Raw genomic sequence first — 25,937 nt, 5'->3', positions numbered from 1 at the left:
ATTTTTTTTTAAGATTTTATTTTATTTATTTGACAGAGAGAGAACACGAGAGAGGGAACACAAGCAGGGGGGGAGCGGGAGAGGGAGAAGCAGGCTTCCCGCCAAGCAGGGAGCCCAGTGCGGGGCTCCATCTCAGGACCCTGGGATCGTGACCTGAGCCGAAGGCAGACGCTCAACGATTGAGCCACCCAGGCGCCCCTAGTTAACTCATTCTTTTACAAAATTTCAGTAGTTTTTTAAAAAATTGCCATATTCAATTGGTGGATATTTATTTAGTTTATTTTAAATTTGTGTTCCCTTTGGTCTTTTCTCTCTGTTTTCTCTGTTATAGAATGTTCAGCTTGTTGCCTTTGTTTCAGTGCTGGTCCCCCTCAAGTGTCTGTTTCTCTTTTTCTTGGAGTACCAAGTTACAAACTAATGATATTTACATGAAAAGGGTGAAAGCACTCCCCTCTCATTTGTGTTTCTTCAGATGATTTCAGTGAGTAGAGGTGGGAGTGAATAGAGGGGCATTGATTTGGAGTGATGCAGCTTGAGCATTGGTTCCAAAAAGAACTTTGTTTCTGTGCCTAGCAGCGTGATATTTCCCCCAGATCCTACTGTCCTCTGTTCTATTTGAGAAGTACGGGTGAGGGAAGAATACCCAGGGTCCTTGCGCGTACTTGTTAACCATTCCCAAACTCCCCGTGATCTAGTGCTTTTCTGCTGTTATGATCTCCCTTACCCTCCAGATGGCAGTAGGGTGGTAGCTGAACTTCCTGTTTCATTGCATTGTGTGAGGTGGGAATTCTCTGCCCAGAGAAATGTGGGGAATGGAAAAGGTCTTAACTAGAAAGATCTTTTCTAGTATGTAACACTTGGCCCTCTCTTTATCTTAGCTACCGTTTCCCTCCCACTTTAGAAGCCAGTTACTTTTGGTGTCCTTCAGGTTTCCTTCCTGTAATCTCCAGACTTGGGCTGGAGGTCGGGAGCCAGAGAAGCATATACTAGTTCGACGTCTTGCACAAGAATGGAAGCCACAGTATTTTTAAATTATCTGTTCGTGTCTTTGCCTCTCACCGAACTAAGCTCAGTAAAGGTAGGGATTATTTCATGTACCTTAGGACAGTTCATGGTGCAAACATGGTGCCTAGTAAATGATGAAAGAATGTCATTTCAAAAGGATTCTTTTATTAAAAATACAAATTTACTACCAACACAGAGCTCCCTTAATGTTGTAAAATTATGCATTTATTAAAAACTTAATTTGTATGAAAGGTTTGGGAATCATTTAGATCACTTTAGAGAAGGTTGCAACCCACAGAGTTAAAATAAAAAGAAAACAACTAACATAGTATAGTGTTTTAGAACTCCTGAAACATTTAACCTATGTTGATCAGGGCTATTATTGCTGTCCCCATTTTATAGATGAAGATACTATAAATCAGAGAGGACAAGGATTTATCTAAGACTAAGCAGCTGATAAGTGATGAGCTAATATGTGGGGTTGGGAACAAGCCCTGACTTTAATTCTTTAGATAAGATGCTTCTTTATTCCTCGGTGCTCTCCTGTTTTCGTGGGTATTTGACCAATGGTATTGAACCGATCTGTGCCATTCTGTCTTATCTTTCTGTGCTGTGAAAATGAAGCTCATGACTTTAAAAGAGTTTAAAGCTAAAGTCCTTAGAGAGGGCTTTCAGTACCCCCACATGATCTGTTTCCCATCCCTCCTTTTCATCTTTTCCTCTTTGTTTATATTTCTCATGCCACAATGGGCTGCTTACTATTTTTCCAACATGCCAAGCATGCTGTTCACTCTGCTAGAAACGCCTTCTCCCAGGTGACATCTTCACCTCCTTCAAATATTTGTGCAAAGGTAACCTGCTCAATTAGACTTTCCATGACTATCCTATTTAAAAGTGCAAGCTCCCTCACATTATATGCATTTCCCATCCTCTTTCCTTGCATTGTTTTTCTGTTAGCACTCAGCACGTAACTCTTCTAGTACAGTTACAATTTGTTATTTATTGTATTAATGTATGCCTTTCCTCATTATTAAATTAGTCCACTGCCTGGCACAGTACTTGGCTCAGTAAATGTTTGTTGAGTGAATGAACATAGGAAGGAAATTTAATTAGTTAAGCAAGACTTTGTTAGTAATACTTGTTTTTAATGAAGTTTAAAGTCCTTTTACTCAGGAGAATGCATTAGTGAATAGTGTAGAAATTTACTTCACTAAGTTCACTAAGATTTGTTTATCAATTTAAGGTTTCTTCTGAGTTTTAGTGTATACCAATTTATGTAAAATCTACAGAGTTTTTTGGAAAAATAATATGATTCTGTGCAAGACAGGTAACAACATAGAGTATCTGTACGTGTATTTGTTTTAATAAACAAAGCAATTTAGTGTTGACAACAAAGTTAGTACTTTTGAAAATACTACCTGAGATCTAATTTAATTACAGTGTTCTCTAGAATATTTTCCTTATGAAATCAATGACCACTGAAATCTTCAAATAGGTAGTGATTGATGTCACATTGATATTTTTAAAATTTTTTAATGAAGAATAATGTTTTCTTTTTTGTATTTTAGAACATTGTTAGTTATAATCCTTTTATGATTATATATTCAGTATTTGTGTTCAAATAGTAAAGTAGGAATTTTCTTCTTTAGCCATTCTTGATTAGCCTTTGCTTTTATTTAAACATTTATTTTCTTTCTTGTAGATTTGCTTTGAGGTCACATTGATAAGAAATATGGAACCACCTTTGATAACTTCACCTGTGAAAGAGAGAGTCTTCTTTCTTACTAAAAAAACATAAGGAAAACAAATGACCAAAGGAATCATGCCAGATGGGAACTCAACATCTTTTTGTATCATCTGTTTTTTAAACCATCAAGACCTATGGCTTGTGCTTTAAAGAAAATTATTTGTTCATCGACATTGTTTTTAGCAGTTTAAAAAAAATATTTTTTACTTTAATTGTACAATTCTCTTACAAAATTTAATGCATATAAAAATCTTTAAGATTTCTTTTTTAGAACTTCAGTGTTTATGTACCCTACTTTTGCTTGACAAAGTCGTCAAAAATTTACAGCATCAGGAAAGATATGGACTTGGAAACTTATGTTACTGTAATTGACTACAGTGAATTTAAGTGGACAATTCAAGACATCATCCCATTTATCATCAGAAATATCACATAAATATATAATTCTTACCTTTAATGTACACAAATTTTCTTGAAAATGGCATGGGTAAAATTCTTACGGAAACCTGGCGGCAATCTTGGAAAAACTTATCAACCTGGAAGTATGCTATCCCTAGCCCCTACCAAAGGCTTATTAAATGAACCAGGACAAAACAGCTGCTTTCTTAATAGTGCTGTACAGGTGAGGCCATAATTTCTTATTAAATTTATAAAAGTGCTTATCAGGAAATCCTTTGTTTAATGTTTCTTATAGTGTAAGAATAAAGTTATTATTGCCTGGAATGACTTTTTAATATCACTTTTAATGGTATCAAAAATATTTTGGCTTGGAATTTTGTTTTTTTATTATAAACAGAAATAGATATTATTTATTTAATATAAATGGGAATGGCTTTTGCAACAGAATAATGTATTACTATGATATAAAATATTTTGACTTAAAATGTTTATTTAGTAAATTAAAATTATGTTTCTAAAATACATAAAATAATTTCTTTGAACCAGCTAACCTACCCCCTTCTACCCCCCCTTTTTTTTTAAAGGAATCTAGTAGAATCCCCATAGATAGCTTGGGTTGAAATGAGAATGCAGTTTTAATTCTCAGGACTCAAACTCCTTTCAGCCTCCACTGTGGCCTTAAATCGCTTCTCTGGAATCATATTTGGACACCACTGTTTTAGTGGAATTGAAGATTAATCCATTTTGCTCCAATCCTTGTTGAAATTCTTTTAATTAACAAGCATGTGCTAACCTGCTTTTCTTCTTTAGATAAATATCCTTTCTTATGTAAGATGTGGTTTTTATTCAGTAGTTCTAGATTTTGCAGGATCGTATGTCCTTCTGACCATTGACTGTGTAGTAGTAAAGATGAGGAAGATTTAGAATATTGGAATGTTATTCTATCGACTGTAGAATATACCTTAAAAGAATTTATTTAAAATAAATCAGTTCTTACATATTTTCCATTGCCTTTTTTCCCCTCCTGAAAACAGAGTAGAAAGAGAAATATTGGTTAATTAACTCATATGATAAATGAACATCTCTAGAATGTGTCACATGCTCAGACATCTGACTCAGACTTGTTTTCTCAATTGTCCTCTGCCTGAGACAGATGTCAAACTTGAAAGTTCTGTAATTCACCCAGGGAAAGAAATCTAATTGGCATTCTAATATACATTGCGACCCTTAAATGGAAGTCACTGTTCTGCCATGGCCAAAAGATCCTACTGATATTAAGTGCTATGAGAAGTGCAAGAAAACATTTATTGAACAGCACTGGATATAGGGAAATACTGTATACCAAAAGACTTGGAATTAAATGCTTTTGTTTAAATCAGGCTGTGAGAAAGGGCTTCTGTCACTTTAAATCTTTTTCTGTTAACCCTTTTCCAGTTCTTTTTTTTATGTTTATATATTTCCCTCTATTTCTGTCCTTTTCTTTGACTAACAAAATCTGTGTGTAGTTAGACAAAAAGCATGTTATAACAGAAAATTCTAAGTAAGGACACTTATATGGTAAAGAAAATGGAGACGTATTCCAATGATGATCTATATCTATATGTATATCTATCTATATGTTTTAATGAACATTCCATTGATCTTTACCATGAAGGTTATTTATTAACATTTCTGCTGCTCATCACTCCTTTATGTAGAGCCAGCATTCCATCGGTATCACTTATTCTTCTTAAAGGACCTCTTTTAACATTTCTTGTAGGTCAGGTCTGTTGTTAGTTCTTTCAGCTTTTGTGTTTCTGGAAAAAATTCTATTTCACTTTTGTTTTTGAAAGATATTTTTACTCATTAAAGAAGTCCAAGTTGGCAGTTTTTCCCTTTCAGTACCTTAAAGGTTTCGGTCCTTTGACTTCTAGCTTGCATTATTTCTAGTGGAAACTGTTGTCATCCTGTCTTCTGTATGTAGTGGTCCTTTCTTCTCGCTCCTTCTAAGATTTCTCTTTTCTCATTACTTTAAAGCAGTTTGATATTGATGTGCCTTGACATAGTTTTCTTCCTGTTTCTTGTGTTTAGGTTTATTGAGCATCTTAGATCTGTGGATTTATAATTTTAATCAAATTTGGAAAGTCTTTGACCATTATTTCTTCAAATTTTTCTGTCTCCTCCTTTGAAGGACTGCAATTATATATAGTTGGTTGTCTGAGGTTGTCCCTCAGCTCACTGATGCTCTCTTAATTTTCATTCTCAGTCTTTTTTTCTTTCTCTCTGTTTCATTTTTTTATGCTCTCTATTACTGTGTTTTCAACTTCATTAATCTTCTCCTTTACAGTGTTTAATCTGTTATTAATCCGTGTATATTTTAATTTCAGACATTGTAATTTTAACCTCTAGAAGTTTGATCTGGGTCTTTTAAAAATCTCTTTCAAGTCTGTACTTAACATGTTCAGTCTCTTCTATAGCATCTTGAACATATGAAATACAGTTATAATAATTTTTTTAATGTACTTGTCTACGAATTCTGTCATTCTACACATTCTGGGTTTCAACTGATTTTTTTTCCTCATTTGGGAATATATTTTCTTGTTTATTTTAATGCCTGGTAATTTTTGATTGGGTGTCAGACATTTTGAGTTTTATCTTACTGGTGATAGATATTTTTATATTCTTAGAAATATTCTTGAACTTTGTTCTGGGATAGGGTTCCTTTATTTGGAAACAGTTTGATCATTTTACTTTTAAGCTTTGTTAGGCAGTCCCAGAGTTGTGTTTATTCCAGGATTACTTTGTCTACTCCTGGGTAAGACCCTTCCTTCTTTAGCCAGTGCTCTGTGGATTATGAAGCATTCTACATTGGCTCTTAGGAGCAGGCACTATCCTATATCCTAGGCGGGTATGAGCTCTGGGCACTAGTCTCTGTAATTTTGGGGGGTGTTTCTGTCCTCAGCCTCAGGTAGTTTCCTCACAGTATTTGCCTGAATACTCAGGGGGGACCCTCTGTAGAGCTGTGGTATTCAGTCTGTGTGCGGCTCTCTTCTCTGTAGCACTCTGCCTTGCCAACTCTAGCTGTTTTAGAGTCCCTGAACTTCCACCTCTATCTCTTCAATTCAGGAGATCTGTTGGCCCAGATGTTAAGATGTCTGCCATCTAAACTAATCTGCAAAGCCAATCTTCACTAATAAAACAGGTATTCAGATATAAATTTTCTGGTAGAAAAAGCCTGACTTCATTTTTTAAAATGCAGACTGTAAATATTATTATGCAGTTCGATGCATAGTTTTTAAAACTGCTAAGAAATAGTGGAATATGTCTTGTAAGAAATTATTAAAAGTGTACCTTATTAAAATGTACTGTTTGCAGTAGTAGCTGCGCTACTTTGCATTCCCACCAACAGTGCCTGAGGGTTCCCCTCTCTCCATATCCTCACCAACACTTGTTTCTTTTCTTTTTTGACAATAGCCAATCTGATAGGTGTGAAGTGATATCTTATTGTGGTTTTGATTTGCATTTCCCCGTTGAACATATTTTCAGGTGTCTGTTGGGTCTCTGTATGTCTTCCTTGGAAAAATGTCTATTGAAGTCCTCTGCCCATTTTTTAATCAGGTTGTTGATGTGGTTGATATTAAGTTCTATAAGTCCTTTATATATTTTGGATAACAACCCCTTATTGTGTGTATGAGTTGCAAATATCTTCTTCTAGTAAGTACGTCGCCTTTTTGTTTTGTTGATCGTTTCCTTTGCTGTCCAAACGCTTTTAGTTTAATGTAATCCCATTTGTTTGTTTTAGCTTTTTTGCCCTTAGCCAAAGAGACTGGTCAAAATATATGTGTGTGTGTGTGTGTGTGTGTGTGTGTGTGTGTGTGTGTGTGTGTGTGTGTATTACTAAGACATGTCAGAGAGCTTACTGTGTTTCTTCTAGGAATTTTATGGTTTCAGGTTTTACATTCAAGTCTCTAATCCATTTTGAAGTTATTTTTATATGTCATGTAAATGTGGTTTAGTTTCATTTTTTCACATGTAGCCATCCAGTTTTCCCAACACCATTTGTTGAAGAGACTCCAGTATTTTCTCCATTGTATAATCTCGGCTTCCTTTGTTATACATAAATTGACCATATAAGCCTGGGTTTATTTCTGGGCTCTCTTCTGTTCCATTGACTTATGTGTCTCTTTTCCTGCCAGTACCATACCATTTTGATTACTATAGCTTTGTAGTATAGTTTGAAATCAGGAGGCATGATGCCTCCAGCTGTGTTCTTCCTTCTCAAGATTACTTTGGCTATTTAGGGTCTTCTGTGGCTCCATACAAATTTTGGGATCATTTTTTCTACTTCTGTGAAAGATGTCATTGCTATTTTGATGAGCATTGCATTGAATCTGTAGATTGCTTTGGGTAGTATCGATATTTTAACAATATTAATTCTTCCAATCCATGAACATGGAATATCTTTCCATTTGTGTCAGTTTTGATTTCTTTCAACAATGTCTTATAGTTTTCAGAATACAGTCAGACCTTGTTTTATTGTGTTTCACCTTACTACACTTTGCAGATACTGCACTTTTTACCAATTAAAGGTTTGTGGCAACCCTACATCAAACATGTCAGTGGATACCATTTTTCCAATAGCAGTTGTTCACTTTGTGTGGCTTTGTCATATTTTTGTAATTCTTGCAGTATTTCAAACTCTTTTATTGTTACTATATTTGTTATGGTGATCTGTGATCACTGATCTTGATGTTACTATTGTAATTGTTTTGGGGCACCACAAACTACCCCTGTATAAGATGGCAAACTTAATTGATAAATGTTGTGTGTTCTGACTGCTCCATTGACCAGCTGTTCTCTCATCTCTCTCTTTCTCCTTGGACCTCCCTATTCCCTGAGACACAACAACATTGAAATTAGGCCAGTTAATAACCCCATAGTGCTCTCTAAGTGTTCAAGTGAAAGGAAGAGTTCATGTCCTCTTACTTCATTTATATTTTTTAAAAGATTTTATTTATTTATTTATTATTTGAGAGAGAGCGAACACAAGTCGGGGGAAGGGGCAAAGGGAGAGGAAGAGGGTGAGAATCTCAAGCAGACTCTGAGCTGAGCATGGAGCCTAACATGGGGCTTGATCTCACACAACTCAGACCACGAACTGAGCCGAAATCGAGTCGGATGCCAACTAACTCAGCCACCCAGGCACCCCTATACTCTCACTTTAAAGCAAAAGCTACAAATGATTAAGCTTAATGAGGAAAGCATATCAAAAGTTGAGATAGGCTGAAAATGAGGCCTCTTGTGCCAATCAGTTAGCCAAATAGTGAATACAAAGAAAAAGTTCTTGAAGGAAATGAAAAGTGCTAGTCCAGTGAAAACACAAACAATAAGAAAGTGAAACAGCCTTCTTGCTGATATGGAAAAAGTTTTAGTGGTCTGGATAGAAGATCAAACCAGCCACAATATTCCCTTAAGTCAAAGCCTAATCCAGAGCAAGGCCCTCACTCTTCAATTCTATGAGGACTGAGGAAGGTGAGGAAGCTGCAGAAGAGAGGTTCAAAGCTAGCAGAGGTTTGTTCACGAGATTTAAGGAAAGAAGCCATCTCTGTAACAGAAAGTGCAAGGCGAAGCAGGAAGTGCTGATATAGAAGCTTCAGCATGCCATCCAGAAGATCTAAGATAATTCATGAAGGTGGCTACACTAAACAACAGATTTTCAATGTAGACAAAACAGCCTTCTATTGAAAGAAGATACCATCTGGGACTTTCATAGCTAGAGAGGAGAAATCAATGCCTGGCTTCAAAGCTTCAAAGGACAGGCTGGCTCTCTTGTTATGGACTAATATAGGTGGTGACTTTAAATTGAAGCCAGTACTTATTTGCCATTTTGAAATTTCTAGGGCCCTTAAAAATTATGCTAAATCTACTCTGCCCATGCTCTATAAATGTAACAGCAAAGCCTGGATGACAGCACATTGTTTACAACATGGTTTACTGAATCATCCTGCTGATGAGACTTACTGTTCAGAAAAAAAGAATCCTCTCAAAATATTACTGCTTATTGACAATGTACCTGGTCACCCAAGAGCTCTGATGGAGATGGACAATGAGAGTAGTGTTTTTATGCCTGCTAACACAATATCCATTCTGCAGCTCATGGATCAAGGAGTAATTTTCACTTCCAAGTTTTGTTATTTAAGAAATTTCATAAAGCTATAGTTTTCATAAGGCCTAACTTCCATAAGTAGTGATTCCTCTGATGGACCTGGACAAAGTAAATTGAAAACATTCTTCAAGACTACAAATCTAGATGTTACTAGAAACATTCATGATTCATGGGAAGAGGTCAAAATATAAACATTGATAGAAGTTTGGAAGAAGTCGATTCCAACCTTCATGGATGACTTTGAGGGTTTTAAGATTTCAGTAGAGGAAGTAACTGCAGATGTGGTGGAAAAAGTACGAGAACTAGAATTAGAAGTAGAGCCTGAAGATGTGACTGAATTGTTGCAATCCCATGATGAAACTTTAATGGGTAAGAACATCTTGTGGATGAGCCAAGAAAGTGGTTTCTTGAGATGGAATCTACCCTTGTGAAGATGCTGTATACATTGTTGAAATGACAACATAGGATTTAGAATATTACATAAACTTAGTTGATAAAGCAGCTGCAGAGTTTGAGAGGATTGAGTCCAATTTTGAAAGTTCTGTGGGTAAAATTCTATTAAACAACATTGCATGCTATAGAAAAATAGTTGGTGAAAGGAAGAGTGAATTGATGTGGCGAACTTCATTATTGTCTTATTTTAAGAAATTATGACAGCCACCCCAGCTTTCCACAACCGCCACCCTGATCAGTCAGCAGCCATCAGTATCAAGGCAGGACCCTCTACCAACAAAATGATTATAACTCTCTGAAAGCTCAGGTGATGGCTAACATTTTTAGCAATAAAATATTTTTAAGTTAAGGTATGTACATTGTTTTCTAGTCATAATGCTATTGCACAGTTAATAGACAACAGTATAGTGTAAACATAACTTTATATGCACTGGAAAACTAAAAATTTTATTTGACTGACTAACTGCAATATTAGCTTTATTGTGATGGCCTAAAATTGAACCTGCAATATCTCAGAGGTATGACTGTACAAGTCTTTCACCTCCTTTGTTAAATTTATTCATAGGTATTTTATTCTTTTTGATGTAACTGTAAATGGGATTATTTTCTTAATTTCTCTTTCTGATAGCTCATTATTAGTATATAGAAATACAACTTATTTCTGTATGTTAATTTTGTATTCTGTGACCTTACTGAATTCATCCTAATAGTTTTTTGGTGGAGTCTTTAGGGTTTTCTATATATAGGATCAAGTTATCTGCAAATGACACTTCTTTTCAATTTGGATGCCTTTTATTTCTTTTTCTTGCCTAATTGCTGTGGCTAGAACTTCTTGAATAACAGTGATGAGAGTGAGTACTTTTGTTTCTGATTTTAGAGGAAAAGCTTTCAGCCTTTCACTGTTGAGTATGATATTAGCTAGGGGTTTGTCATATATGACCTTTATTATGTTGAGGTATGTTTCTTTTATACTCACTTTGTTGAGAGTTTTTATCATAAATGATGTTGAATTTTTGTCAAATGCTGTTTCTCTTATAAAGATCATTATATGATTTTTGTTCTTTGTTTTGTTAATGTGGTGTAATATGTTGATTGATTTACAGATGTTGAACCCTTGCATCCGTGGAACAAATCTCACTTAATAATGGCATCTGATCCTCTTCATGTACTGTTGAATTTCATTTGCTAATATTTTGTTGAGGATTTTTGTATCTATGTTCATTGGGGATATTGGCCTGTTATATTCTCTCTCCTTTTGTCTTTCTTTCTTTCTTTCTGTTTGGTTTTGATAGGGTAATATTGGCCCTGTAAAATGAGTTTGGAAGTGTTTCTTCCTCTTTAATTTTTTGGAATAATTTGAGAAGGATAATTACCACCTCTTTATTTTTTTATTATTATTATTTTTTTATTAATTTTATTTTACTATGTTAGTCACCATACATTACATCATTAGTTTTTGATGTAGTGTTCCATGATTCATTGTTTGCATATAACACCCAGTGTTCCATGCAATACGTGCCCTCCTTAATACCCATCCCTGGGCTAACCCATCCCCTACCCCCCTCCCCTCTAAAACCCTCAGTTTGTTTCTCAGAGTCCATAGTCTCTCATGGTTCATCTGCCCCTCCGATTCCCCCCCCCTTCATATTTCCCTTCCTACTATTTTTTTTTTTTTAACATATAATGTATTATTTGTTTCAGAGGTACAGGTCTGTAATTCATCAGTCTTATGTAATTCACAGCATAGCACACACCCTCCCCAGTGTCCATCACCCAGCTCCCCCATCCTCCCACCCCACACCACTCCAGCAACTCTCAGTTTATTTCCTGAGATTAAGAGTCTCTTATGGTTTGTCTCCCTCTCTGGTTTCATCTTGTTTCATTTTTTCCTCCCTTCCCCTATGATCCTGTCTTGTTTCTCAAATTCCTCATATCAGTGAGATCATATGATACTTGTCTCTGATTGACTTATTTCGCTTAGCATAATACCTCTAGTTCCATCCACGTTGTTGCAAATGGCAAGATTTCTTTTTTTGGTGGCTGCATAATATTCCATTGTATATATATATACACCTCATCTTCTTTATCCATTCATCTGCTGATGGACATCTTGGCTCTTTCCATAGTTTGGCTGTTGTGGACATTGCTGCTATAAACATTGGGGTGCATGTACACCTTCAGATCTCTACATTTGTATCTTTGGATTACCAACTCTTTAAATGATTAGTAAAATTCACCTGTGAAACTGTTTGATCCTGGACTTTTGTTTGGGAGAAGTTTTTAAATTACTGATTCAGTTTCATTACTTGTAATCATTCTGTTCAGATTTCCCATTTCTTTCTGGTTTGATCTTAGAAAGTTGTTTTTTTCTAGGAATTTATCCATTTCTTCTAGGTTTTTCAGTTTGTTGGCCTGTTATTATTTGTAGTAATCTTTTATATCCTTTGTATTTCTGTGGTGTCAGTTGTAACTTCTGCATTTCTGATTTTATTTGGGTTGTCTCTTTTTTTCCTGATGAGTCTGGTGAGAGGTTTATTGATTTTATCTTTTCAAAAAACCAGCTTTTAGTTTCACTGTTCTTCTCTAATTTTCTTTTTTTAAGTCTCTCATTTATTTCTACTCTGATCTTTATTATTTCCTTCCTTCTACTAACTTTGGGCTTTGTTCTTCTTTTTTTAGAGTCTTTAGATGTAAAGTTAGTTTGTTTATTTGGACTTCTCTTATTTCTTAAAGTAGTCCTGTATTGCCATGAACTTCCTTCTTAGAACTGCTTTTGCTGCATCCAATAGATTTTGGGAAGTTGTATTTCCATTTTCATTTATCCCAAGGGTCATTTATCCCAAGTTGTTCCCCTCCCCCTTCACATTTCTAAGCACTTTTTCCCCCCTGTCTTTTTATTATTCAAGTGCATAACATGTAGTGTTATATTAGTTTCAGGTGTATAATATAGTGATTGAACAGTTCTGTACATTTCTCAGTGTTCATCAAGGTAAGTATACTCTTCCCCTTTATCAAACCCATCCCCCAGACTACTTAAGAGTCTTTTTTTTTAGTTTGGCTCTTTTTTTTCTTGTTCATTTGTTTCCTAAATTCCACATATGAATGAAATCATATGATATTTGTCTTCCTTTGACTTATTTCACTCAGCATTATGCCCTCTAGTTCCACCCCTGTTGGCAAGATTATACTTAAATTTTTTTCTTCGATTTCTTTGTCTACCTATTGGTTGTTTATAATCAACATTTTAAAATGAAGTAGGATAAGGATTAACAATTAGAACAACTTTTGATATGGATTTGTTAAAAGAGGGGATAAACTGTTATACTGAATAATGTATAGAGAAGTCACAAATATTTTTTCTGTAGTTTGGATCCAGTATAACTTAACATTTTGCTCATCTAGAAAACATTCCAGGGGTGCCTGGGTGGCTCAGTCATTAAGCGTCTGCTTTCGGCTCAGGTCATGACCCAGAGTCCTGGGATCCAGCCCCACATTGGGCTCCCTGCTCAGCAGGAAGCCTGCTTTTCCTTCTCCCACTCCCCCTGCTTGTGTTCCCTCTCTCGCTGTGTCTCTCTCTGTCAAATAAATAAATAAAATCTTTAAAAATAAAAAAAATTTAAAAATTTTAAAAAAAAGAAAACATTCCAGTTACATTTGAAGAGTCACTTCACTGGCCTTATAAACAGATTATGGAGGGTATTCGCTTTTGACTGAATATTTTCGAATTTTATCTGACATATAAGTAGTATGACATAAGCTGTGGTTTTAAATTCTCCAAGTTAAAAGCAAAGTTATTTAATAGCTAGCATTTATTGTGTTCTTACTTAATGTTGGTACTTACCTGAACACTATATGTTCTCTCTAATCTAATTCTTACAACAATCCTAAGAGGTAAGTACTGTTTTAATCTTCATTTTACTGATGAGAAAATTGAGTTTTAGAAAATATTTTGCTCAAGCCAACCCAAGAGCTGGCAAGCATTAAATCCAGAATTAATACCTAGGCAGTCTGCCTTCAAACATTTATTACTAAGCACAGTGCTATGCTACTTCCCAAGGTTGTGCTGTCCTGTTCTTCATCTTGATAGATGAATGAATTCCAATGTCATGTATTTTATGGTGTGATCAGATATGTATGATATGCAAGAAAATTATTAGACATTTTCAAGTGCTTTGCAAAAACACTGAATTATTTGTGATACTTAAATGGATCCTATTTTCTTTAAGAAAAAGCAACTGTCAAAGGGAAATTCTGAAATGGCCTTTAGTTATTAAGTAATTGAAAATATAGGATATTTATTAAAATCATTTATTTTTCTTAATCTTTGTTTCTAATTGGGAGAAATGAGAGATCATGAATGGATTTTCTAAGTTACATTGTTTGAGGAAATGACTGAACAATATAGGGAAACTTGGAGATCTGTTGTAATAGTAATTACAGCAATAAATAGGAGCTGACATTCATTGCATTCCAGTTATGTACTGGGCGCTCCTCTAAGCACTTTATATGTTAATACATACTGTTTAATCCTTACAAGAATGCCATGAGGCAGGCAAAATTATCCCCACTTTATAGTTTTTAGATTTTTTTTAGAATGATTTTAAATAGGCTGATTTTATTTAAACAATTAGTGTTTTTTTGTTTTTTTTCTTTTAGTAGCAAATGATGAATGGATAATTGCAGCAAATATATTCATATTATTCCTTAACTGATGGTTTTTACCTTACTGTCCTCTGTTACCACACAGCTGGCTGCTTTGTCATTCAGTATACAAGGCCACAGGCCTCATCAGCTCACCTTTTTTTCTGGCTGTTACATACTGACCCTTATTTGATACACCCTGGCTTTCAACTCCAATTATATTTCCTTCCTAAAGTTCAGTCTGTTCCAAGTATTATAATCACTTCCTCTTTCATGTCACTGCCAAGTCCTCTGTTCAGTGTCCCATGTTTCCTGCTCATATAAAATCCTTAACTGAGGAATTAGTTTTTTCTTAACTCTCTGCCTGTCAGTTTTTACATGTGAATCAATAGGAATATCTTCTAAATCCCTCTTTTATATATTCACTACATGTATATAGCAGTTTCATCCTTGCCGTTAGTTTCAGTGCTTATATATGTCTGATTGTCCACAAGAGATTAAAAGAAGTTATTAGCCTTCTGCAATTTAAATCAAATCTGTCTTTTATCATAGGGAGAAAAATTTTACTATATTTTTTTTTCAGTGTTTCTTTCTTACAATTTTTTAGGTCTTATGGCAATTGGATATATTCCGAAGAAGCTTGCGGGTTCTAACTGGACATGTTTGTCAGGGAGATGCCTGCATATTTTGTGCATTGAAGGTAACCTTTTAATAGTACTGAAAAATTACTATTAATTGTTTTGCCAAAAATTTAATTTTGATAGTTGGATCAGTTTACTTGAAGTTAAAATTCATTGTCAAGTGACTTAGAGCTTTGAGGTGAATTCTTAAAGTGTGATTTATTCAAGTTTATGGATTTTTTCCCACTTTTATGTATGGACAGTTAAAATTAATATTCTAAATAGTGTAGGAACATTACATTTTTCATTATTTTGGAAAAATTATTCATTTTATGAGATGGATTTTGAACTACTACTGGGTTTTGTGCACTGTTGTAGTTACTGATGATACAGCAGTGAACAAGGTGATAAAACCTCTGTTCTCATGGAGCTTATGTTCTTGTAGGGGAGGAGAAAATAAGTAAGCAACATATAAAGTATGTTAGATGGTAATAACTACAAAGGGGGAAAATAAATCAGGGAAAGGGAATAGTGTTGAATAGTCAGGAAAGCCTCACTGGGACAGTTTAAACCATTACCTGGAAAAGGTGATAGAGTGAAGCTTTCCAGGCAAACAGGGAAACAGTAACTGCAAAGGCCCTGAGGTGAGTATGAGTGATTCAAGGAAACCTGGGTGTCAGAAGCTTTGTGAGCAAGTGGGAGAGTGATAAGAGGTGAGCTCAGAAGTAAGGTGAGTTGTGGTGATTTTAAAACATGTCTGCAGGGGTGTGTGGGTGACTCAGTTGGTTAAGCGTCAGACTCTTGATTTTGGCTGGGGTCATGATCTCAGTGTCATGACATCGAGGAGCCTCACCTTGGGCTCCATGCTCAGCGGGGAGCTGCTTGAGATTCTCTCTCTCCTGCTCTCCCTCCCCCCACTCCTGTGGACTCTAAATAAATAAATAAATAAATAGATAAAATCTTTAAAAATAAAATAAAACATGTCTGCAAATTCTTCTGCAGTTTTTTTGTTTTTTGTTTTTTTTAGAAAGAGAGAGAGCATGAGCAGGGGAGGGGCAGAGAGAGAGAGAGGGAGAGAGAGAATCCTGGGCAGGCTCTCATGCCCAGGGCGGAGCCCAACACAGGGCTTGATCTCACAGCCCTGAGCTCATGACCTGAGCTGAAATCTAGAGCCAGACAGCTAACCACCTGTGCCACCCATGTGCCCCTCTTCTGCACTCTTCCTATCAAAAGGTGGAGTCTAGTTCTTTGAATATGGACTGACCTTAATGATTCATCCCCACCAAATAGAATGGCAGAAATGACACAGCAGACATCTGAGGTTAGGTTAGATTAGAAAAGGTGATAAAATTTCCATCTGGCTCTTTCTGTTGGGCTGTCTGTCATTCTTGGGAGTGAGCTGTCATAGGGTGAGGAAGCCAAGTTGGCCACAGCTAAAGCAGAAGTCTAAGCAGACAGGCAGCACCAACAACCAGCATCAACTGCTCAATGTAAGTGAGCAACCTTCAAATGGTTCTAGGTCCCAGCATTCAAACTGTCCTAGATAACTCCCAGTGGAGCAGAGTTGAGCTGTCCTTACCAAATTAATGATTTGTAATCATAATAAATGTTATTTTTAGTAAATAAGTTTTGCGGTCGTTTGTTATGCAGCAATAAATAACTGGAACAGGAGTCCATATTGTGTAGGCCCTTCTAGGCTTTTGTGAGGACCTTGGCTTTTTCTCTTGAGTGATTTAGGAAGTCTCTGGATTGTTTCAAGTGGAAGAGTGCTATAATCTGTTTTAACTAGATAGAATGTTTGGACTAGATCTCTTTGGCTACTTGGATGAGAATAAATAGAAGGGAGACAAAGGCAGAAACAGGGAGTCGCAATGAGTTAGCATCTCATTTATGTCATTGAAATTTGCCCAAGAATTTAAGGTTTTATTAACACGTTTCAGAGATAAACATTTCATTCTTTTACATTCTTGAATATTCTTACACACACACATACATGCAAGAAAATGAAGAGCCATTTTCCTGCTTTATTTTGATTTATACTCCTGAATATAAATCACCAAAGAAGGCAATTTTATATTCTCTTTCTTAGAACATGGCAAAATAGGGTTATTGTTAGGGGATGAAGAATGAACTTAGGGGCGCCTGGGTGGCTCAGTCGTTAAGCGTCTGCCTTCGGCTCAGGTCATGGTCCCAGGGTCCTGGGATCGAGCCCCGCATCGGGCTCCCTGCTCAGCAGGAGTCTGCTTCTCCCTCTCCCACTCCCCCTGCTTGTGTTCCCTCTCTCGCTGTGTCTCTCTCTGTCAAATAAATAAGAAATCTTAAAAAAAAAAAAAAAAAGAATGAACTTAGATCAAATTACAGTATCACATTTTATTTACGCCACAATTTTGGATATTTTGTCCAATTGTAAAACGAGTATAGTTAAAATTTCTAGCCTGAATCTTTCATAGCCTTACACAATCACCTGCCTGCCTCCCCACCAGCTACCCCAAACACTCTCTCTTTCTCACTCTCTCTCTCTCTCTGTCTCAGGTACTGCACTTTAGCCAGACTGGCTGCATCTTGCAATTTCTCAGAGCTGGCTTCCATCTCTGACTCTTTTCATTGTTACTCCTTTTGTCTAGAATGCTTTTCTTCTAGATGTTTTTGTGGCTAACACCCTGTTTCCTTTATGCCAATCCTCAAATGAGGACATCAGTAAGACCCTCCCTGACTACCCTAGGTAACAGTTAACCTCTTTCCTACTCTCAGTATCTCTATTTCTATTTATAATACTTTATTTTTCTCTCTTGTATTTTATTTCTTTGTTTTTCTCTATTGTGTTTACCACATTCTGATATACTATATATGATTACTTACTTGCTTTCTCCTGACTATAACTAGAATGTGTGCCCCATGAGGGCAGGGTTTTTGTTTGTTTTCTAGTGAAGATGCCTCACATATACTAAGCAGTCAAAAAAAACAGATAACAAATGATTGAAACTCAGGTGTAGGATTAATATCTTAAGCATTATCTTGAAAAGTTAATTAAATAAGAAATGACATATGAAAATATTTTTTATTTTTTCATATTTGTAATTATAGCTAAAATATGATAGTTCTGGATATCTAATATCATTTGGCATCTTTATTCTTCAATTTTTAAATTTATTTATAAATTAGATTTTCTTGCAGTAATGGAACAGATTTTTGAAATATTTTCCTAGCCTACCATATATTGATCTGAAAAAAAAAAAAATGTTTTTGAGATGACATACCCCTTGAGCTAATTAAAAGTTTAATATGGTCAATCCTTATTCGGTGGGTTGTCACGGAAAACTTTTTTTCCCCCCACTTTCCCCCAATTAGGATGATTGTCATAAAACTGGAACTTATTAAAAAGTTTTTCTTATTTAAATTCAATAAGGAAAATGGAAAACCAGATTAACACCTATAAATCACTTGTTCTTGAATGTTTCCAGTATTTCTTTTTTTTTTAAAGATTTTATTTATTTATTTGACAGAGAGAGAGAGAGAGAGAGAGAGAGCGTGAGAGGGAACACAAGCAGGGGGAGTGGGAGAGGGAGAAGCAGGCTTCCAACCGAGCAGGGAGCCTGATGCGGGGCTCGATCCCAGGACCCCGGAATCATGACCTGAGCCGAAGGCAGTCGCTTAACCAACTGAGCCACCCAGGCGCCCCTCCACTATTTCTTCGGCTTAGGTTAGAAATAATGCTCTAAGAGAGGAAAACTGATAATTTGAAGAAAAAATTTTCTTTAAAAATTAAAAGTAATCCTCTTGGGCGCCTGGGTGGCTCAGATGGTTGAGCGTCTGCCTTCAGCTCAGGTCATGATCCCAGAGTCCTGGGATCGGGTCCCGCATCGGGCTCCCTGCTCCTTGGGAGCCTGCTTCTCCCTCTGCCTCTCTCTCTCTTTCTGTCTCTCATGAATAAATAAATTAAAAAGTCTTTAAAAAAAAAAGTAATCATCTTTTCAGACTTCATGCAGATTGTACAGTGTCAGTTTTTAAAGGCAAATTTAAATAGTGGAAAATTTTCATTGCATTGAAGTTATTTAATTTTTGTTTACTTTTAAACCAGAGTTTGTCATTTTCTGAGGTTTATTTAGGAAGAAACAAAAAAATTGTAGAAGTTCATTTAAGCTACTTTTTTTAAAGATTTTATTTATTTATTTGAGAGAGAGAAGCCAGGGGAGGGGTAATGGGAGAGGGAGAAGCTGACTCCCTGCAGAGCAGGGAGCCTGATGCCGGGTTCGATCCCAGGACCATGAGATCACGACCTGAGCTAAAGGCAGACAGGCAGATGCTTAACCAGCTGAGCCACCCAGGCGCCCCAAGCTACTTTTTTAAAAGACTGGTGAGTTCCTACTAATTTTTGTGTGATTATATATTTATTTTTGGTTAACACAATTTTAATTCCTATAGCATACTTTTAGATTTATGGCAATTTATCTCAGAACTCTTCCTTAAACAGTTTGGATCAGAATTAGCTGGGGAACAGTTTAAAACTTGCCCTCACTTCAGCATACTCAATTAGATTCCCTGAAGATGGGAACTCAGCACTTACTTAATTCTGTGCACACTAACATTTGATTTCGAGGCTGGGGCAACCATTTCTATGCATTACTGATACAAATAATCTTTAGATGGAATTTTGGAGCAAAAGACTATTAGTTTGTGGGTATAGTGTTGTGAGTTTCACTCTTTTATGATGAAATTACTGACATGTTTCTTTAGTCGTTGGCTTTAAACTTACTGATGTACTTGTTGATCCCCAGACAATATTTGCACAGTTTCAACACAGTCGAGAAAAAGCACTTCCCTCGGATAACATAAGGCATGCTCTAGCAGAGAGCTTCAAAGATGAGCAGCGATTTCAGTTGGGCCTTATGGATGATGCTGCAGAGTGCTTTGTAAGTAGTTTTGATAATCCTTAAATCAGAATACTAGCTTGTTTTCCTTAAATGATACGAATTTCGAGACGAATGAAACATAAATTCTTAACAATGGAAACAAATCATAACTACTCATTGGATCCATGCCTTACCTGCCCTGAATTCAGAGCTCAGTTTAAGTCCATCTGTGTCTTATGACTTTTGATTTTGGTTATTGTGCTGCTGTCATTTTTATTGGGTATTAGAGTACTGAAATATTTTAAAATTTATTTATTGGAGAAAACATTTATTAAATATAAATTATGTCACTTAAGTCAGTGTCCTGCCTCCACAGGGTTTAGATGTGCAACGCATTCCCAGCAGTAGCATTTCTCATTACATGCAGTGATTCTTTGGGAGAGAAGTTCTTAGTGGGCAGCTATCAGGGGCAGCAGTTCTGATACACCTCTCACTCTGGGTTGAGAATCATGACGGGTTGATGTTCTGTGTTACCACAATATTGATAAGTAGAACATTCCTTTGAATAGTAACTAAACCTTACATACTTTCTAAAATGTATGTTGATTATTAAATGTGTTAGTGTTATAGATGTTACCTACATTTAAAGAGGTAGCCATTTTTTTCATAGTCTTATATCTATTTAGTAAATTCTGTACATTCTTTCATCAGAAAACCTTTTAAGGTTTTCCTTGACACATTATTTTCCTGAAACCACTTACTAGTTCAGGCCCCTATTCTCAGCATTATTTAAGCCTCCTCATTTGTATCCTTTCAGCCTATCCCCTTACAGTGTTTTTTAATAGCCAACAGATTAATAAAATTTTCTTCAGGTTAATCTTTGCCCTTCAGATATTCTTGTGATTCAAATCTGGACTCTCTCCTGACATTTAAGGCCATTTACAGTTAAACTCCAGTTTACCTCTTTATTTCCTCCTGGAATTTTCCCTCCTATGAGGTGGGTCTATTCCTCAAGTATGTCTTTTAAATTCACTGGATTTCTGTAGAATTTATTATCTATAGAATTCATTTGGCATTTGTATGTTATTGTTTTTTTAAAGATTTATTTATTAGAGAACGCGTGCACTTGCATGCGTGTGTGCACGTGCACACAGACACAAGTGGGGGGAGAGGCTGAGGCACAGGGAGAGAGAAAATCCACAAGCAGACTCCCCACTGCGTGTGGAGCCCAATGCAGGGATTAATGCCAGGACCCTGAGATCGCGACCTGATTTGATACCAGCAGTCAGCCACTTACCTGACCGAGCAACTCAGGTGCCCCTGTTATTTCCTCTTTACTGTTTCCTTGGACAGATGGAAAGCTTTTTGACTAGTGCACTGCATAGCATACTTTCCATGTTGATTAAAATGTGTCAAAAACAGCACACAGTCATAAAATATGCTTTACATATTTCTCATGTTCCTAATTGATCCATTACTTAAAATATAAATATATTTTGTACAATACCAAACTTTGTAGTTTATTTTCACTTAAATGAAATGTACTAATACGTGATAGGATAATTCATAGAATACCTAGAAATTTAGGTTTAAATAATTGAATGCTTTTAAACTTCCTAGGGCAGAGGAGAGAGGTAAGTTAGCTAATTAAAAGAATCCATTGGATAAGCTTTGCTAAAAAGAAGGCTTCTTTGTTAAAGAAATAAATACTCCTTATTGACCTGTATTACAAATTTGAAATTTGTTTGCAGGGCAGATTCCTTGCATTAGGATGTTAGTGTAGGTATTGTAAACCTTTATCATTGCTATTTTAATGTGAGTTATAGAAACTATAAAAATGTTCCAAGTAGGATTTTTGAAAGATTAACTGCTTTTCCCTAATGTGCGAATGCTGGAAACATAGGAAACTTACGTTTTCTAATATTAAATTCTAGATGTTAACCACCATGAATTGATTTTTTAAAGGATTTTTAAAATATTTATTAAAATCATATGTTACATTATAATGTTTCTTTCATTAATTTTTTTTAAAAGCTAATACTACAAAGGGTGAATAATTGAACAGCATTTGAAGGGTTGATTAAAGAGGAAAGCTGACAGTATGTATGGCACTGTTCAAATTGGAAAATCTTAAAAAGATTTTTAAAATTTGTAAAGTTAAAAAGAGTTATATTGTATAGTGTCATCTGTAAGATTCACAACTCGTTTGTCTTTTAATTTTTTAAATTAGGAAAATATATTGGAGAGGATTCATTTTCATATAGTGCCAAGCAGAGATGCAGACATGTGTACCTCTAAGTCTTGTATCACTCACCAGAAGTTTGCTATGACTCTGTATGAACAGGTGAGATGGCTTAACCACTTTATTAGTTATTCTGTTTGTTACTATTATATTTGCATACATTTATACATATATATTACATATTTAAATATATGTGTAACATGTTTTATATTTATGTTTTATGGTTGATAAACATATGTTTTTACCTGTAGTGTGTATGTCGCAGCTGTGGAGCATCATCAGATCCTCTACCTTTTACAGAATTTGTGCGGTACATTTCTACAACAGCCCTGTGGTAAGAACCTACTAAAGCATGTTTACCAAAGATGTTAATAACACATTTAAGCACATTGAGCATTTATTTTATAAAACCATAACATATGTGAGTATCTATTCTCGGTCTTAGACCTGAAAATATACAACCATCAGAGGTACTAAGTGATGTCTGTCTCAGCTAGCTGTTTCTGATTTGGCCAGAAACCGTACACTTGATGAAATTTCCAAATATTAGTCAAAATTTGTATCTCTTTATATTTATAGCAAGTTTTGGGAATTGTAAAGGAGACCTTGAAATGACAAGTTCAGTGGTAAATGGAGCTGCACGAGATTTCTTTATTTTTACTAAGGTGTTATCTTTGTAGTAACAGTGTTTCCTGTCACCTCCATGTCCCTTCATGGTGATGGAAGCCAGGGTAAGAAGAGAAGAAAGAAAAAGGTGAAATTAATTCTCCATTAGATTTATTTCATTTAAGGCCTCAACATTCACCTGAAATAAAAATTTGCCATGCTTGCCTGTCCCCTCCCTTCCTGCCCATGAAACATTAGTGAGTTAGGGATCCAAAATGATCCCTAGACTTTACATAATAAGAGTAGTTTTAAACACTTTCTAACAGGTATTAGAAAATATAAATATTTCATATATGATAAACATTGAATAAAATCATAAATATTTTTAGGTATTTTGATACAAAAAACAAAACATGGATCAATAATTATCAGTACATTAGTACAAAAGTTAACTACCAATATTTTTGTCATTGTGCAAAATGAAATTCAGGTGTTTATCTGTTTCATTATTAAACTTCCTGGCCTTTTTGGATATGACACAATATTTCTTGAAGATTATTGAATAATAGCAATTTGATTATTTGAGTGTGTTTAGTGTCTTAGTATATACAGAGTTGGGGAGCATTGTTTTAGGGAAGCATTCCCTAAACTTCAGTCACTTACAGATTCATTTTTTTTCACTTTTTATGAAAAGTAGGATGGTGTTTGAACAAGGATAGGCCACACATTAAAAACCATAAAACTTTTAAGTCTACTCTGAAACTCTTATATAAAATGACAGTGCTCTGATTCAGTATCTTACGTAACAAGAGTTGGAGCTCCATTAGTCTGTCCCTGGTCCACACCACCAATTGCAAGAAACCAGACTTTGAACTCTAATTATGGTTGACCCTTCAAATAACACAGGTTTGAACTGCACAGGTCCACTTAGATGCAGATTTTTCTCAATAAATATATGTACAGTACTGTAAATGTATTGTCTCTTCCTTAGATTTTCTTTTTTTTCTTAAGATTTATTTATTTGAGAGAGAGAGAGAGAGAGCGTGCACGCGCAAGCAGAGGGAGGGGCAGAGAGAGAGGGAGAGAGAGAATCTCAGGCAGACTCCCTGCTGTTTGTGGAGCCCAACCCAGGGCTCGATCTCATAACCCTGAGATCAAGACCTGTGCCAAGATCAAGAGTCTGACACTCAACCAACTGAGCCACCCAGGTGCCCCCTTTAGGATTTTCTTAATAACATTTCCTTTTCTCCAGTTTTTTGGAAGAATATAGTATATGATACATATAACACAAAGTGTGTGTTAATTGACTGACTATTATTGGTAAGGCTTCTGGTTAATAGTAGGCTTTTAGTAGTTAACTTTGAGGGGGTGTCAAAAGTTATATGGTAATTTTGGATTGTTTGAGGGTCGGGCGCCCCTTACCTCATGTTTAAGTGTCAACTATAATCATCTTCTTTGTATTGGATACCAATTACAGAATTCCAGGCTTTACATAAATCACTTTTAATGTTAACAAAAACACTATTTTGAATGTACAATTTGAATAGGCCTATCAGATTTAGTGCTTTCTAATATACTTGTGAAGTGCTTTAGAAGAATAGGTGCTTTTAGTTGTTATTGAATACTGTATATTAAACCATGGAACTGTAAAATATATCCAGCTCTAAGACAGTTAATATTACCACTAAGCAGAACCAGAGCATCTAGAATGGAAAGTAGTAAGGATATTTGAGCTTTTATTACGTTTGTTTTTGGAAATGTTTAAATAGTTATTTAAAGATAATACCTTGATATATAAAAATTTGATTCTAAAGTAGACTAAACAAAAAGTGGCACAGATATCCTGCCTAGGCTCTGCTGAAATGGTTAGCACTCATAAGGCACAAGCCTGGCCTAAATAGTTTTGGTTTTGACTTCTGCGTTCATCAGCAAAGGACCCCTCTGTTAGCTGAAAATGATACCTTTGTTTCTGAGAACTTTAGGCCAGAGAGGAAGCCTTTCCAACAATTTGTTGTTCTTGTTAGGCCAAAGTTTAAACTCAAGTCCCTACTTGTTAAATAATAATAGAAACATTTGACTTAGAACTACCTCCAGATGGATCATCTTATCACCTCGTTCATGTAGTTCCAGACAGTGGTAAAATTTAGTGTTATTCTATTCTTGACCTAATTTTTTTCATCATACACCTGCCAAATCTCATAATTTTTCATTGTATGGAAATTTACTTTATGATTAATTTCTCAAACAGAACCTGTTTTAAGACAGAAAAAGCAACCATACCCATATTGATAACTTGGTATTTTTCATGCATAATTTGTTAGATCTTTTTAAAGTTCATAGGACACATTTGAAACTGCTTCTTTCTTTTGTAGCAATGAGGTAGAAAGAATGATGGAAAGGCATGAACGTTTTAAGCCTGAAATGTTTGCAGAATTGCTGCAAGCAGCAAATACGACTGATGACTATAGGAAATGTCCTGTAAGTATAATTTGGAGAATATTAGTGTGCTTCTATGTTTGTAAATTTGAAAATAGATTCTCAGAAATTACCATGTAAATACTAATTATACATGGAACTTGATTTTAAGAATTTATTTTTTCAGTGTTATTTTAGGCAACTCTTTATACCATGTGAGTTATTTATTTGAGCACTATTTCTTTAAAAACTCTTTGTGAAGGATTTAAGTTAGTGTATGCTGATTAATTTTTTTTTTTGAGAGAGAGCGAGCGAGCAAGCAGGTGTGGAGGGGAGGGGCAGAGGGAGAGGAGAGAGAGAATCTTAAGCAGACTCCCTGCTGAGCATGGAGCCCTAGGTGAGGCTTGATCTCATAACCCTGAGATCATGACCTGAGCTGAAATCAAGAGTCGGGTGCTTAAGTGACTGAGTCACCCAGGTGCCCCCTGATTAATTTTTTTAAGTTCTGAAATCTATTGTTTGACTAAAGAGAAAGTTTATTTTCATTTAAACATTACAAATGGTACCATTCTTTTCTAATGTAATATTATTAATGACTTCATTGTTCTATTTCTCATCTTTTTAGACTGAATTCTTGTTTTAACAGATTTAAAAAATACCAAAGAAAAGTACTTTGATTTAAAATAAACTTACTTTTAATCAGTAATTAGACAAATAATTTGATAAAAGTGAATTTTAGTATGCCGAACAAATAATTTTCTGATATATGTAAAGATTGTTACTGTTAATGCAAACTGTATAAGGCATTACCTAT

The 25,937-nt window shown here is 35.4% G+C and overlaps 1 protein-coding gene across 2 annotated transcripts in view; it reads left to right on the top strand.

Moving 5' to 3' along the window:
- The first annotated feature begins 3,230 nt into the window (after nt 1-3,230).
- The window catches only part of USP53 (ubiquitin specific peptidase 53), a 47,870-nt gene continuing 25,163 nt past the window's right edge, over nt 3,231-25,937 (top strand). For both annotated transcript variants that reach the window (XM_028087401.2, XM_028087400.2), the window contains exons 1-6: nt 3,231-3,374; nt 14,998-15,090; nt 19,786-19,920; nt 22,091-22,204; nt 22,354-22,436; nt 25,081-25,186. In XM_028087401.2, the coding sequence (XP_027943202.1) occupies nt 3,231-3,374; nt 14,998-15,090; nt 19,786-19,920; nt 22,091-22,204; nt 22,354-22,436; nt 25,081-25,186 (675 nt within the window). The remainder of the gene's footprint in view (nt 3,375-14,997; nt 15,091-19,785; nt 19,921-22,090; nt 22,205-22,353; nt 22,437-25,080; nt 25,187-25,937) is intronic.

This window comes from Eumetopias jubatus, unplaced genomic scaffold (assembly GCF_037043125.1).
Source record: "Eumetopias jubatus isolate StellerSeaLion01/CBP00866 unplaced genomic scaffold, mEumJub1_p1.0 scaffold_2, whole genome shotgun sequence".
Taxonomy (NCBI): Eukaryota; Metazoa; Chordata; class Mammalia; order Carnivora; family Otariidae; genus Eumetopias; species Eumetopias jubatus.
The sequence above is the reverse complement of the archived record's forward strand: the minus strand, read 5'-3'. Positions and strand labels throughout refer to the sequence as shown.